General features: G+C 40.2%; 1 protein-coding gene across 1 annotated transcript in view; it reads left to right on the plus strand.

The window, feature by feature from the left end:
- Positions 1-12,028, plus strand: part of grik4 (glutamate receptor, ionotropic, kainate 4) — a 245,424-nt gene that overhangs the window by 142,255 nt on the left and 91,141 nt on the right. Inside the window, exons 4-5 of the mRNA XM_061046622.1 lie at positions 2,522-2,686; positions 6,065-6,162. Coding sequence (XP_060902605.1) covers positions 2,522-2,686; positions 6,065-6,162 — 263 coding nt within the window. The remainder of the gene's footprint in view (positions 1-2,521; positions 2,687-6,064; positions 6,163-12,028) is intronic.

The raw sequence follows: 12,028 nt of genomic DNA on the forward strand, positions 1-12,028 counted from the left end.
TGTAAAATAAAAATAAACTATCTACTCAATAAACCCCGACGCCCCCTAACAGAAGTCTAACTCAACCCAAGTCCTGAAACAAAGGGAAGCGTTGCGTGGCTGGCTGAGAGAGGAGAGAGTCAGGGCTCCCTCTGTGCTGCACTGATGCCATCATGCTTCTTTAATAGGGGAAAGACCTCCTGCACAGCCTATTACCTGCAGGAGCGGGAAGTCGATTAACCAATCACCTCCTGGGGCTGGCACAACTATTTACACAGAAACAGAAAGAGCGCACGCATGCCAACGCATGCAGCAAATTGGGAGCAAAAATACAACCACACATTACAACGACAGTCTTAACTATGTGTATAGTGATAAACTGATACTGATGATGAATGATTAGAGCCCGTGTTAAAAGATGGTTGTAAGACGTTCAGTTGATTGATGTCTAACATATGTGCCCCAAACCATAAAGCCCTGAAGAACATGGCTCCATAAACCTGTGTGCTGCTCTTAAGAAGTCCCACTCTTAGTCAAATATATGAACTAAAACTCATTGCTTATTTCAGAGACATATCTCTTGCCTGCCTACACATATAATTAATTTAATAGAATGTGTGTGTGCCTTTGATTTCATTAAGCTATCCAAATAATATACCACGGATCATATTAAGCTCTTGTCAGTTTAAAGAGATTGGTACGGAGGCTGTTAAGTGCATAAACACTCTAATATGTCCTTTTGTCCACAGCTTTTTAACCAGAGATGAATTAACCCCACATTACCTTTCTGTGCTGATATAGCAAAGCATTAGCATAGGTCATAGATATTGACTTGAACGGAATGAGGAATTAACCATGAATAACCATGATGATATCAGACGAGTGGGTCCATCTTAATTCTCTTTGTTTGTTTATTCAACTGTGTGATCGGCAGGGAAAAGGCCAATTCAAAAACTTGTCAGAGTGTCTTATTCTAACATGATTAGACTTTAATTTAACACACTCCACTTGTAGTATTTTTTCTTTAATGGATAGTCTCCAGTACATTTACCTTTAGCCAGGTTGGTGCTTTATCAATCCAGTTGCGTTGTTTTTATGCCCTGCCTCTGCTTTAGCTGTACATGTAATCTATTTAACAGGGGAACCGCTACGCTAACCCAGGATATTTACATCAATTAGAAAGCCTGCTTATCGACATATGTTGCTCATTTCATGCGGTTTTCCTTTCTCCCCCGAGTGTTGAACCTCTCATGGCCTATTATAGGTCTTATTACTGATGTAGTTCTTCATGCAGCCTGCTAATGTATTTGGGCTGATTCAAGGCTGGGTGTTGAATTTTTTACATTTCAGTTCTTCACTGATCTTGAAAATATGATTGACTCCTCAGCGTCCAAGATGATGTAGCACGGAGTTGTCGGCCTAAACATCAGAGCTTCATGAAAAACTGAACTCATGGTCAGACTGATAATCAAGTGTGAAAGATAGGGAATATAGTGAGTATATACAGTATGACTTTCTTATGAGTCTGCTTCATCAAACATTGATTTGAACTGCTCATGTGTATTAATCCACAATGAAAAGTTGACGTCTTTGGTTTCAAAGGTCACAGAAAACATGAAGGATGACCCAGAGTCAGAGTGTCTGGTATCATCATGTTACAATATCTTCAGAATAATGCATACATATTCACTACTCCTGATTTTGGATGTACAGTGCAATTATTGTCAAACCGTTCTTTTAATTAACCTCTTTCTACAGTCTTGTTGTGGTGAATTTACAGGATATTTTTCTGCTGAAAAAAACGAGAGGAATTCATCATGTATATCCAGCCCATTTTATAATTAGTTCAGCTAAGCTATAAGACAGGCATCATTTCTTATGATAATTATACTACACAACAAATACAATGTTTGATACAGAGCGTGTATACATTATTTCTGGGTTTAACTTGTTTTCTCATCATTCTTTAATGCTCCTGTCTAGATTTAATTTAGCAGTACACGCTGTATTGTCTCTGAAAAGCTACTGCAGTGGTTAGAGTTTCACTATTTTCTATGGAAGCTTCGCATTCAGCATTTTGTGGCTTTTTCCGCTGTCGACTGTTCGTAATGAAGTTATATTTTGGCACCTTTTTGAAAATATCTTCGAAGAGGTGCAAGATTATAAAGCTCTAAAGCTTTCAAGCTTTTATTGTATATTTACATTAAATAGCACTCTCCCCTTCAGAATAAAAGCAGATTTTGCACACTAAAAGCCGCTCCCAAAGTGAGGGTATGGATTTATTAAGAACAGCACTGAACCATTGCTGGCACTTTAGATTAATGGAGAGCAGTGAAGACAAAATGTCACCTAAGTTTGGGTGCTAATAAATTCAACACCTTGGGAGGAACTTTTATTTTAGTTCTAAAAGGGGATAGAAGATTTCGATACATGAGCTGTCTTCACATGTTCTCCAATTGAAAGATGATTTTAAAACAGCAGTTACCAGTGGGGCTAATTATTTTCTTTTTTCTTCATCTTTTTCTTTTTTCCATCTCTTCAGCTGCTATCCTTGATGACCCCATGGAGTGCAGCAGAGGGGAGCGATTGGCCATCACGCTGGCCAAAGACAGCATCAACAGGAACAGTAACCGCTCCACCACTGGCAAGCTGGAGGTGGACATCTTTGAACTGCTGAGAGACAGTGAATATGAGATGGGGGAGACGAGTAAGTACCACTGGCAAGAAGTGACAATTAATTAGTGAGGAAGAGAGTGTTGATGTGTGTGGTTTTTCATGTGGGTGAGAGGCTGTTGGTCAATATGTGAATGTGTGTGTGTGTGTGTGTGTGTGTGTGTGTGTGTGTGTGTGTGTGTGTGTGTGTGTGTGTGTGTGTGTGTTGTCTGTCTGTGTGTGTGTGTAGTCAGAGAAATGTGCAGAGAGAGTAATAAATGAGATTTTCGGTGCAGTCAGCAATCCCAGCAGCAGAAGAGGGTTATGATTTGAAAACCATTAGCACATCATTTTATTCAAGTCGTCTTTTCACTCCCTTTCTCATCATCTTGCCATCACGTACTCGCATATACGTCTGATGGTTTAACAATATCTTGAACAGAAGGAAACAAAAATGTATGTTGGAAATTGATCACCGGTTGATGTAGTACAATAGTGTAAAATAACATACTTCTTTGATAGTTAAAGGGCTCAAGCGTTGTTTGCTGGGTTTAGTTTGTTCTTATTTATAATTGACACCATCAGGCCTTTTAGATTCATCAATATCTGTCTAATATTTGGCAAATTACAGAGGCCCCTCAAAAGAAAGGTTTATGTTTCCTTTTTTAAATGAGCCACACTGGGATGTCCAGTAATTGGTTACACAGATGTGACAAATGCATCACTCAGTCCAAGTCCATTAACACCAGCTCAAGTACCTATTTGTTATCAATTGTATCAACACTTTGACTTGGCAGCTGGCCACAACATCAGTGGACTGTGTAGCCACTTGTTGCTTCAGTGTTTAGGGTTTTTAATTTTTAATGAAAACCATCCAAAATCAATACAGCGAAGTATGGGTCTGCAGAAAACAACCGATACAAACAGCTATGACAGGAAGGGTGGCAATTGATTTTCAATAAAACACATTCACACTTTCAGAAACCCTTCAGTGGAGCTGCTTAATCCAAGAAAAATGCTGCTTCATTTAGCACAACAAGAAACTGTATTACTTTCCATGCCTGGTTTACTACAAAGCCTTCCTAAATGTGTTTCCTCCTCTGTGTCTGCTTGTGTGTGTGTGTCTGTGTGTGTGTGTGTGTGTGTGTGTGTGTGTGTGTAAAGAAGCACGTGTTGGTGTGTGTATGCTGGATTGTGTGTATTTGTTCAAATGCTTTGTGTGTTAAAGTGTGAGCTGGTGTGTGTAATTACAGGCAGGAATTGGATTAGGGACGGATCAGTGGTCGCTGTGAGATGGAAATATCACAGAGGGTGCACTACCTGCCCAGAAGAGACCCGCCCCCACCTTTAAAGCACCCAATACTCCCTGAGTAGTATACAACGGTTGCCTCCCTGAACATAATTTAAGGCAGAATACAGCAAAGCTTTTTCAGTTATATCAAGTGTGAAGCCATTTAGCTTTATGTACTGTACAATAGTTGTTAGGGTCATTATGTAACCCTCTATATCCTCTATTTTCTTCTTCTTCCTTTTTCCCTAAATTTGTCAAACAATTCTCAAGTCGAATTCATTACATCCCTCTAATGATTCCGAGTTTACTATAGCTGCTATTGATGAGTGAGAATCAATGTGAAGTCGAGAAAATTATCAGTTGACCTTATCACCTTTGACCTCTATTTGACCACATCTAGCAAGACCGTTCTGACAATTCACTGCTCCAATAGACACCTTGACACCTTGGTCAATGTCCAGCAGGTGTAATAAATAAAACTTTGTTGGGAAGGCAGAGATTGGACACACACTTTTCATGCACATCGTCTGTCTCCAACACATATATTCACAATGTTCGCTGTGCAGAGATCCAGCAAATCAGAGCGCCACAGGGACCAGGAGTATGTTCACAGGAAGTCAAATCACTCAGCTTTATAATTTAGTGAAGTCATGCAGAGCAGTGCATATGTGTGTGTGTGTGTGTGTGTACGTGTACTGTAACGTTGTGCATATACGTGTATGTGAGTGTTTGTGTAAAGTGTCGTGTTTGTTGTCTTACAGCCCCCATGGGTGAATAAGGGATTATTTATTAATCATTCGATTCACTGCCTTTGGATTCAAAGCACAGGCCTGTAAATGGCTCTCTACCTTTTCCTCCATCACACACATTTCTGGTTAATGCTCAGAATTTTACCCAATAACTGATAACAAATGGTCGTCACACACACCTATTTTTTGCACACATGCTCACACAGGAAAAGTACAAAGTGTTTGTGTCTGCTTCACATCAGTGACTCCAGCGGTTTAATTAGAAACCCGTGAATTCTAAACTCAAAGAAAATGCATCCTGCTTTTCAGTACGAGAGATTAAAGCCTATGGCCTGTATACTTAGCAGGGGTGTGAACATATCACATTTATTATATTATTTCAGCCCAAAGTTATATTTTCATCCCCTAAAGGAAGAATGCGTGACGTTTTGATCAAGTAGATTTCACCCTTGAGCACCAGAATAAAACTAGCGGCACACCTCCAACCACTCTCCACTCGCGTCCGCACGAAGGAGTTATCAAATGGAACGCACAATCATTCAGCGCAAGCTTCGGACAAAATTGTCCTTTGTTCGAGCAGCAATTGCCTGTGGCCTGCATTGTTGTGTTAGCAGGCTAATGTTAGCGCACTTTAGTTAACTCACAGCTTCGTATTTGACATAAATTTACACAGAATGACCGTGATCTAAAGACCCTAATGTGAAATCTAAATAAGCAGTGAGTATGCTGTGTTATTTTTTTCCTCTTTAGTCCTTGGCTAAAACAGCTTCGTACACACGGCCGTCATGTAAACATGATGGAAACACGGCCCGACAACAGTACAACTGGCACGACTCGCGCTTCTCACTCATTGTTATACTCAGAAAGACATTAACAGAGGATATACTTGATTTCTGCTGTCTTTATGTGTAAAATGTTGCACATTCTTCCACTAAGGTAGAGCTTTTAAAACATTCCAAGGGAATGTCGGATGTGAAAAGCAAAATGAAATGTGTTTGACACTTTTGGGCAACTTCCTTTATCGGTCTATTTCTTTTTCGATTTTTACATCTCTCTGTCTCCAAATGTGGATGCTGACTTTATAAACATCCCAAAAGCTATTAAACTGTCATGGGCGAAATCTATAGGATTCTTTCTGTATGTGCAATATTAAACCCGGACCAATACATTTGGCCTTGCACTCATTTAACCAACACGGATAGTTTCAGGTTCACTTGAGGCGGTACAAGTGCTGGCTCAGGACGCTATCTGTTTAGAGGTTGAGGAAGTCAGCATGTACATCCATTAACATCTGGCTGAAGAGGGACTTTTTAATGCATCGACTGTAGTTTTCTATCCTGGGTATCCTTGACTGACTTGCTGTTCACTGTCTCTTCTCTCCCCTCCATCACAGTGTGCCAGATCATGTCCAAAGGGGTGGTGGCAGTCCTCGGCCCCTCTGCCAGTCCAGCCTCCAACTCCATCATCAGCAATATCTGTGGAGAGAAGGAGGTGAGTTTAGCACCCAACTGGTGGGTGGCCTGCAAACTCATGTGATGCTGTATGCTCACAGTGCCTGTCTCAGTCAGGAACAATGCTGCTCATAAGCCTCTGTGTGGCAACTTGTTTGTGAATGTGATGAAATATTTTGAGTCAAACTCTTCATTCCAGTCCCTTCTCAAATCAAATCACCACTGGGCATTTTATTTCCCCCATTCCTCTCATTAGGTTGGAGCAGTCTGAAGAGAGCCTGCTGAGGTTTTGCAAGCAACTGTTTCTCATGATTCTTTATTGATACAGACAAAATAAATGTGCACGTTTTTGTTTTGTTTTTACCATGCAACATCAACCAACTCCTGTTTTTCCATTAATATTACTTTTGACAAACCTGACATGTTTTTCCTCAATGTTCAGACAACAAATTGTGTTTCCTACATTGTAAACATGACTGAGTGGATTTAACTTCAGAGCACGACGGCATGCGGGCAGATCCCAGTATGATGCTAATTGGCTTGCCTGAACTCTGACACTGTGTGTTTCGCTGCCTGATGTCAAGAGACAGAGCTTCTTTGAATTGAACAAATCCGTAAAACAAGATCTAAATCAATTAGAAAGGAGAAACGATACGTATGAGCAGAGCTTTATCTGAGAAGGTTTTACTGCTGTACTAAGATGTTGCTATATTTAAAACACTTTGTTCTGCATCGTTTCACAGTTTAGACTGGAAGCTGATAAGCACTCTTAATGTCATTTATCTTTAGTTTGCTAACTAGAATTTTATTTAAATCTTTCTTTCAGTTCATAAATCATCCAGTTTACAATTGAACCTTCACGATTCGGTGAATGCAGTCATACAACGAATCACACATGGCGGTATCCGCACCCCAAACCTCATGACAGTGAAGTTTGTAACTGTTTGCTAACACCCATTAAACAACAAACGAAGAAGAAGCAGACACAACGAAACACAGGAAGAAGAAAAGTAATATACTATAGCAAGAAGACAAACCGGCTTCTTTTCAGACGCACACAGCCAGGTCTGGAAAGCATGATCAACTGAGGAGGACCACCAGCACAACACAGTGATAGAGGAGACCTCCCCAAAGTCATAGATCTTTACTGGAGACAGGAGCTGGACTGGAACAGGCTGGACAGGTGAATGAGTGGGGAGTAAATGCCTACTTGAGACACTATTGATGACAGCATTAGCTCCATACCAAGAAGGGAAACATTTGGAGTTTCATGGTGAAGAGGATGGAACAGTTTGTGAGGAAATCGCTGCAGATTTTTATTTGGTTGCCTACCCTGTCTACCTTTGACCAGTCTGCCTTGGTCAAAGGTAGACAGGCAGGATTGGCAATGGGTAATCCATTCAGAGAAGAGAGCTGGAAGGTCTTGCATGAGAAGGCGGACATCATGGCAGAGTGAGAGTACGACAGGCTTAAATACTGGCCTGATTGGAAATTGGAAGCCACTGTGAGATGACTGATGAGGTGGCAGTGGTCAGCATGCAAAATGCAGCAGAGGTGAAATAAGTGGAAAATTGCCATAAATCAATCTTGCAATCTCTACTCTACCACCCAATCAGGGCTTGTTTTTAGTTCCCGAAATTGACTATATTCCCGCAGTGATTATTCTTAAATAGTGTGCCAAAAGCTTAATTTAATTCTTATACACACTCTTTACTATTTATATCCCTGTGCTTACACTTACTTTCCATTGTAATCCATGTTTGGTTGGACACTAAAGGTATTTTTACTCAGGCCTCTCTCGGTCTCGGACAGAGCAGACTCCGAATTTTAAATCAAGACCGCTCAAAACCAACACTATTTTTCCACATCATGACTTTGATTCAAATGAAATCACTCTTTTCTAAAATAACAATTAACATTATTTAAATCATATTTTATTTGTTATCCCCTGGTTACGGCCGCACCGTCCTGGTGTTACAGTCTTGAGTGAGTGGCACGCCCCGTGCACACAAGATGATGATTTTTCAGTGATATTTATGGTCTTGGTCTTGTCTCGGTCTCAACCTGCTTTGATCCCTAAATGTCTTGGTCTTATGGGTCTCGGAGTATTCTTGTCTCGGGTATGTCTGAGCTCAGTTAGTGTGGTCTTATACTACAACACTACAAGTCATTTAAATGTTAAACCTGTGGATAGTAAATGAGGAAATGTTTCTTTTACATTTCACCACTTGCTTTGACATATCAACTACACACAAAGTTGTGTTTCATCTTCAGCTTTGACAAGTTGTTGCAGTATGGTTCATAGTGAAGTTTTCACTTCAGAGCAGCAGGACGGATGTGCAGCTGCCAGACAGCTCTGAGCACTTTTTACCCCCATATGTTGCTCATCTTTGCCGGCTCTGTGAAATGTGTTTGACATTGTTAAATAGTTTGAAGGGTTTCTTCCCTCACATGATTCTGTGGGGATGCACAGTTTAATGTGCTGTGGCATGTTTCTCACCTTACAGTAGCATCAAGAGGAATTTGATTTTTAGAGTTCAAACGATAGCCACTGAGGATCTCTTGCTTCCTCTTTCACTACCGGTTAAAGCAGAATATGAAAGACAGGAGAAAAGCAAAAGAAATGGGAATTATTGAAGTGGAGGGAACATGTTGTTACATTCTCATCTGAAACCAAATCCGACAGAAGTCAATGTTTCTCATGCAAATCTTATCTACAGGCTTCATATTAACCAAAGTGTGTATGTGTTGTTACATTTTTATTTGTGTTGCGTTCCAGTACAAGATAAGTCATGAAAGATATTCAACCAGACGACGGGAGTATTTTAAGAATTTTGATGTTAAAACAAACAAAATTGCATTTCAGGACACATATTGCTTCAGACAATAGACAGCAGATAAAAACAGCCAGAGGAAAACATTGGTAGATGTTTCCCCAGGGGGGGGGGGGGGGGGTTCTTTAATCCTCTTTTCTCCTGCTGTGTTACATCCAGAGCATTAATAAATATTTTCAAGCTATTGGACAATAAGTGGAATAATTAAGCTAATTGATCTCAGCTGTGGTCTTCTGCTGCTGCTTTTCATTCTCAGCATCACATCAAAAAATGATTTCATCCCAGCAATCCAGAGCTGAAAAACCAGCAGTCAGAACGCTTTGTTTCCGTGTGTGCGTGCGTGGGTGTGAGGGTGCGTGGGTGTGTCAGGTAGATGAGCTCACAATAATAAAAAAAACCCTTACGACACGTTAACAACAATGACTGTTTTCATCTCACAATATCCACAAAACACGACACAGTATATGAAAAACATTTAGCTCTATATAGTGAAGCCTCTGTTATAAGTGCTTTAAGAAAATAATATTTGACAAAATATTCTGCCTTTAGTGTTTATTTTTGGGGTTTTGGTCTGGGTTTTCAAGTATTTACATTTCAGATTCTCACAAATTAAGACCAAAGACATCCTATGCTAACATTGCCAATCAAAAAATACAGCTGATCATACTTTCCCTGCATGATGTAAATTAAATAATCTAAGCTCATTTACCGTCCATCACAGCGGCAAATTTTGCAGCAAGAAAAGAATTCACTGCTGGGTGAGAGGATTCATCTGAAGCAAAGTTATGTTTTATACAACATTGTGAAATTATCTTTAAAAATAAGCAGCACTAACCTTGCAGTTTTGTTCCTCCTTAGAACGGTGGAGAAACCAGCGATCCTTTGGGAAATAATGTAAAGTTTTATTCTGGTCTTGGCAGCAAATAGTCTGCAGCACTGCCTGAGGTCTGCTCAGCAGGAGCTGAGTATATTACTTTTGCCTTAATGTTACATTTCAACCGAGTCATACAGCTGTTTGTCGTTGTCTGTCCCTCGAAGGCGAGAAAGAACCCTTATCCTCGTGTTGGCTAGCCTGGCTGGGCATATGTTGGAGTGAATTCAGGAGTCCTTCCAGTAAAAAAAACTCCACCTCACATGGAATTTTTACATTACATCATAACCCAGTCTTTTTTAAGGAATTATTATGAGGGATAAAATTGGTGTCTCTAAAATGTCAGCCCTGTGATTGACTGGTGAACAGTTCAAGGTGTACCCCACCTCTTGCCAAATGACAGCTGGGATCTGCTCCACGCCCCCGCACGACCCCGAACGGGAAAAGCTGTCTGGAAATTGGATGGATGGATGGATGGATGAATAAAAAATCTTAAATGCACTGCTAGCATTGATCATGTTGCTATATTTTGTGCGGAAAATAGGCCATTTGCGGTACAAAACAAATGGGGCAGAATTTTCTTGCGAGTAAATTTTTCACCAAGTGTGCAATATTGCAGCTGACAGACCCCACAGGGTGATCAGTGCATCATCTTTCAATCCTCATCAATATCTCCCTGTGTTCCCTCACTGCTACTTCCACTGCGGAGGGGGAAGAAAAGTCAGACTGAGCCCATCTGGGTTTCCTGCTAATAATGACTAATAGCAACAAAAGAAACCCACCTATACTGTGGGAGAAGAGTCAACTGTGTGCACCATGTTTGTAGTTTGTTTTCATCTTCTTCTGGTTCACATACAAACCTCGAGGTCAGGATTTGGAGGAAGGGCAGATTCATATCAACTAATGAGAAACACTAACTGGGACTTTGGATGAGAGACTCCTCCTGCTCTACAGTTTTCTTCTTATCTGCAGACTGAGTGCTGTGCAGTTTTCTTCTTGTTTCATTGTTTCCTGTGAATGTCAAGGGGAGAAAAATAGATTCCTATTTAAAAATGGTGCCGTGGAAATAACAGGATAGATCCAGGACTTCACATTTTCCATTTAGATTCACACTAGTCTCTATTTCCAATCCTCATCTTGTTATTTCCATAAAATACCACAGACTAAGGCCATTTTGCAATTAACCATCTTAAGCTACTAAACTGAGTTAAGGTCAGTGCTTACATTTTCATGTGCCATATAATCATTTATTAACTAACTTACTCCACTGCTCTTAGTCATATTCAGCTTTAGCAGCTTTACTCCACGTTTTCCCTTACCTTTTTATTCTCTACCACAAAGTGGGAACTGTGCAGCATCCCTGTATCTTCAAAAAAGGGAAACATATTCCTCCATGATTCAAAGAGAAGTGGTGGTGATGAATATTAATGTCCAGTCTGATGTCTAGGGGTTGCCTTGGGCTTGCAAAACCATCTGGTTGCAGGAGTACAGAGATATTACACTACTGCGTTTTGTTAGGGTGGTGTTCAGTTTGGATTTAGAGGTGAGCCTGAGGTCCGCTGGGCAAACAAAGAGCACGCTGGATTGAGGTTTGGGGGTCAGTATTATAGCTTAGACATCTGAGGCAGGCAATAATGAGAGATTTGTGCTTTGGCACACACACACACACACACACACACCTGCAGACTTATACAGAAACCCATAAAGACTCACTTTTATACAAACTTTCTATAAATTCTATAAATAATGTGAACATTTTTTGACAGCACTATTTATCTTTAGATTGTATTTGTTTGTAGGTTCTCTGTACCTCTCTCTCTCTTCCTCTTTTAGTCACTGTACCTGTTTCATTGTCTGCCTCTGTCTGATGTGTTACAGTGATTCGCAGCACTGAAAAAATGTATTTACTTACACTGAAAATATGTTGTTTTTTTTCCTTTAGAGGTCTGACTTTAATTTCAAGGCATTTAGCAGTAGAACATATTTCTCAAGACGACTTTATAGTAGGAAAATAACATCGTCTCCACTTGACAAAACAGGAGCAACTGCTCAATGCTTTTTTTTTTTTTTACACATTTTAAAACTTTCTCTGCTGACTTTTTCAGGTCCAACGCTCCATTTGCTCGATCACTGTGAGTCATTCATAACAAACTCACTCAGAGTATATCCGCCACTGATCTGAGAGGGTTCATTTACTTGTC

The sequence above is a fragment of the Labrus mixtus genome, chromosome 9, assembly GCF_963584025.1.
Source record: "Labrus mixtus chromosome 9, fLabMix1.1, whole genome shotgun sequence".
Classification (NCBI taxonomy): domain Eukaryota; kingdom Metazoa; phylum Chordata; class Actinopteri; order Labriformes; family Labridae; genus Labrus; species Labrus mixtus.